The sequence below is a fragment of the Sinocyclocheilus anshuiensis genome, unplaced genomic scaffold (assembly GCF_001515605.1).
Source record: "Sinocyclocheilus anshuiensis isolate Anshui unplaced genomic scaffold, SAMN03320099.WGS_v1.1 scaffold286, whole genome shotgun sequence".
NCBI classification, from domain to species: Eukaryota; Metazoa; Chordata; class Actinopteri; order Cypriniformes; family Cyprinidae; genus Sinocyclocheilus; species Sinocyclocheilus anshuiensis.
The window spans coordinates 170,476-175,025 of NW_015544135.1; the positions used below are offsets into that span (position 1 = coordinate 170,476).

The 4,550-nt window shown below is 32.5% G+C and overlaps 1 protein-coding gene across 1 annotated transcript in view; it reads right to left on the bottom strand.

Annotated features, from left to right (window-relative positions):
- Positions 1–3,218, bottom strand: part of LOC107694929 (craniofacial development protein 1-like) — a 39,899-nt gene extending 36,681 nt beyond the window's left edge. Inside the window, exons 1-4 of the mRNA XM_016494646.1 lie at positions 2,949–3,218; positions 1,893–2,025; positions 1,586–1,808; positions 1,169–1,299 (exon numbers count right to left, since the gene is read on the bottom strand). Of these exons, the coding sequence (XP_016350132.1) occupies positions 1,169–1,299; positions 1,586–1,808; positions 1,893–2,025; positions 2,949–3,015 (554 nt within the window). The 5' untranslated portion in view covers positions 3,016–3,218. The remainder of the gene's footprint in view (positions 1–1,168; positions 1,300–1,585; positions 1,809–1,892; positions 2,026–2,948) is intronic.
- Between the last annotated feature and the right edge of the window lie 1,332 nt (positions 3,219–4,550).

Consider the following 4,550-nt stretch of genomic DNA (forward strand, 5'->3'; position numbering starts at 1 on the left):
CTAGACTCTGCCCCGGTACGAGTTGTGTCGAGCTATTCATTAGTACATTTGTTTGATGAAAAAAGATGAAATGTAGTTGCAATGAATGCATTAAGAATCCGTACAACTGCAGCAGCGGAGGACTATTATTCTGCTGCGTGATACTGCGGAAGAACTGATGACACGTGGTGTTCCCACGTGTAGACATCTTCTACTTTCAATATTAAATCAAAAAACAAATGAACGAATGATACACATTCACAAATATCAAATATCCATAATTGTTTTTAACATTGATAAGAAATGTTTCGTAAGCACCAAATTCAGATATTAGAATGATTTCTGAAGGATGTGTGAGACACTGGAGTAATTACTGATGGAAATTCAGCACTGCCATCACAAGAATAAATTACATTTTAAAATACATTAAATAGAAAATTCTTTTTCTATTTATTTTAAACAGAAATAATATTTTACAAAATCACTGTTTAACTTTTTCACTGTAGTGTATTTTTCCCCTAAAAGAGTATCTGGACAAACAAGTCACAATTTAAAACATACATTTCAAAACAGCAAAACAAAAATAGCAAAAGTGGAAAGAAATATAGCAAAAAGCATTATTATAAGCAGAACATAAAATAAAATATTACTATTAATATCATTAATATTATATCACTATTTTAATATGTTGTCATTTATGCAGTGAAATTCATACATTTTTAAGTATCAAAAGTGTCCAAATATTTCTGGGGTCAATGTATTGAGATTAACATTTATTCTATATAAACATAATGTGTTCATCAAATGACTTCAAAGCTTGTCAGTGCTTTGTGCTTGGCAGGATTTGAATATTTTACTGGCTCATAAATACAGTGTACTGAAATGAATAATTGAAAAGCAGCAATAGTATACTAAGATGACAAGAGCATTTTTATTAACTATTAAATGACGGCATTCACTGAAATGGCCCAAATATTTCAATACGTTTTTTAATTCATTAATAACACGCACATATTTTATTTTTTTATAAATAAACTGCCTATTTGCACAAACCACAACCGTTTTAAAAAGAACATATTTCTGAAGAATTGTTTAGAGAATGTTCAGCTCTACATCTAATTAATGAACGTATACTGCCATCTGGTGGCCATATAAAAGGCTTACAGTTACAAAAAACTCTTCCACTTACCGAACTTCTTCTCCTGCGAAATCAAACACCTTGGTAATTGTGATTTTGGAGGATTCTTTTGGTTTGTCCTCCTGCTGCTGAGACACTGTAGGGGGTTTACTGGGCTTATCTATGCCAGTTGTAGATGTGGACTATAAGAGATACAAACAAAAAACATGCACATGTATCTAAGAGACAAATAAAATACAAGCACAAAATACATAAAATGAAAAAGAAATTTTATTGTATTAATTTACATTTAAAAAATAAGTAATGCATTATGACTGTAGTATCATGACTACAAAGACACTGAGCCAAAAACACAATAAAATACACAAAAAACCCCCAAAATATTCTGATATTAGTACATGAAAATTAAAAACAATAAATTATATATTTCTTACTTCACTTTGATCGTTTTCTTGAGTTGATGGTTACCTGCTGAGAGCCTGTACTTGCAGCTGCTCCTTTGGGTTGAGAGCCAACATCACTCAAAAAACTAGCCCAAAGATCATCTGCTTTCTTCTTCTGTTTCTCTTCATTGTCCTCTTTTGACTCCGTTACAAAATGATCTTCTTTTGGCCCATCTTCACCTTTCTGTTGGTCTGCTGAACAACCCTCGGCATCTTCTTCTAGTTTGAGGCCTCCTTTTTTCCTTTTCCTTTTTAAATATGGAAAAAGTGAGAAAATGTTCCCTTACAATCAGTTTTGCTTGGGTTTAAAATATACATTTGTAATACGATACCTCATAGGGATGTTTGCTTTAGTTTTCTTCTTTTTCTTCTTCACATTCTCTGACTGCTGCGCATCATTATCCACCCCTTCCAGTGCGTCCTCCTTTTCGCATTCATGCATGTCATCCTCGCTCAGATTATCATCTGATATATTAAAAAAATTAAACCAATGTGAATGGATCATATTTATGACACAAAGACAAAAAGAGCATAGCAGTTGGCAAATCAAATTACGATGCATTTCTGCCTCTTTTTTTTTTCTAAGAGTTATTAGTGCACTGTTGGTTGAAGAGAAAAAACTAAATACTACTGAAAATGCATGTTGTCACTTTCAGTAACTTAAAAGTAAACTATATATATTTTTTAAAATTCTTAGAAGCAGTAAAATCTGTAGTTGCAGTTTTTCCTAATTATTTTGACCTTAAGTCCTCTACTAGAGAGAATCTCTCTCATATTTTAAATTAGGAAAAGTGAACGGTTAAAGGCAGAATGTCCTCACTTCTAGTCCTATAGTTTTTCCTCTCAGTACCAGTTCCTCTCCTCCACCCACTAAAAGAGTCTTAATACAGTTCATGCTGTAAATGTATGATCCTTCTAAGATAAAGACCATGAAAGATGTGGTGTTCATTTGCAAGGCATACAGGACCATGAAAGACCAGCAGGGGTCTTGGTAAATAATATCAGTAACGTTAATTGTTTGCATCCTTGTCATCACTCTCACAGCCAAATAAACTTATTTTAGAAAGAAGTACGTTAGCATATTAGTTAATCTTATCACATTAAACACCTATAATATTCAAATGGCTTCTGAATAAATATACCGAATACACATTCTAGACAATACTTTGATAATAGATGTAAGTTATATGTTAAAGATCATTCGGAAAGTATAAATCCAAAATTAGCATTATCTATAATACTCTGTTTTTGCATATCACATATCATTAATTAAATAATATGTAATGTTAAAACGGAGCACTATACATATGCAGGGCACAAAGTAGCATAGCTTCATCTGTGTTCTTGCTCATATACAACCATGCTAACTTCATGCTAAAATCTCTTACCAGAAGGGACATAGTCTTCATCTTCATTTGAGGAATAGCCGTCCGAGTCGTAATCCGAATAATTCATTTTTATTTCTCTGTGTGATGCGCTGTGTTAGCAGCTAAATCAAATACTCCGATTACAACTAGGCTAAATGAAACACAGTGGCTAACCAGCTAGCTTGGAGCAAACGTGACCAGCATGTTAGCTTGCTAGCATCATCTGATCTATAAAAGCTAAATCTGCCTCCATTCAGAACTGTCGTTTCTTTTCCACTTCAAGTTCTTCTTCTTCTTCTTTAGTTTTTTGGCGCATAACAATCTAAATGTATAGCACCACCTACAGTACGTCGCTGTTGTGCAGTCATGTTAGCTATTATATTCAAAATGAGGGGTGGGGGATAATAATTATAATTATAATTCTCCATAAATTTGAAACTCTTCCCTTTACCAGATTCCCTCCACTTCAAGTTCTTCTAACTCAGAATCCAGGCATTAGACAATTTACTTGGTTTAAACCCAATGCAAATGTGAGATCAAGAATTGATTATTAGCTTGGCACTGAGGCTGTCTATAAGCATGTATGTAATTGCTCTATCTCTAGTGCTCCCTTAAGTGATCATTGTGTAACTGAGTTAAACTTAAAACAAAAGGGAAAAACTAAATACTACTGAAAATGCATGTTGTCACTTTCAGTAACTTAAAAGTAAACTATATATATTTTTTAAAATTCTTAGAAGCAGTAAAATCTGTAGTTGCAGTTTTTCCTAATTATTTTGACCTTAAGTCCTCTACTAGAGAGAATCTCTCTCATATTTTAAATTAGGAAAAGTGAACGGTTAAAGGCAGAATGTACATTTAATGCTGACCTATTAACTCAGGATGACTACTGTATTCATATAAAGAAGATTATAACTGATATCGGTAGGAAATGTATGCCAAGTGGTAGTAAATGGGAGTTTTTAAAATATAAACTTAGAGAATTTTCAATAACCTATGGGAAAAATCTTAAGAAAAAGAGATTAGCGAAAGAAATTAGTGTAATACATAAGATTAATTTGTGCTGTTGCAAATCTATTCTATCAGATGAATATAAGAAAAAACTTATTCATTTACATTCTTTATTGGATGAACTTTATGTAAGGCAAAGGGTCCATACGTGAGGTCAAGAGCAAAATGGATGGAGGAGGGGGAGAAAAATAGCTCATACTTTTGCAATCTTGAAAAAAGACGTCAAGTAAGAAATGCTGTAGATAGTTTATTGATAAATCAGAATGAATGTTCTGATAACAATATTATTGCAAGAGAGGTGTTTCAGTTCTACTCAAATTTATATACTTCTGCTTACTCCAGTGATGATTCTGAACATTTCTTTAAGAAAGTAAAAAATGATATCCCTACAGTTGAGAATTCGTTTAAAGAACTTTGTGAATGCGATTTGACCATTCAAGAATTAGATTTAGCCTTAAAAAAAATGAAAACTGGTAAATCTCCTGGGCCAGATGGCCTAACCTCAGATTTTTACAAGTTCTTTTGGGAAGATTTAAAAATATTATTGTTTGAAGCACTACAAGATTGTATTATATATAATAATCTATTGCCTACTATGAAGCAGGGTCTTAT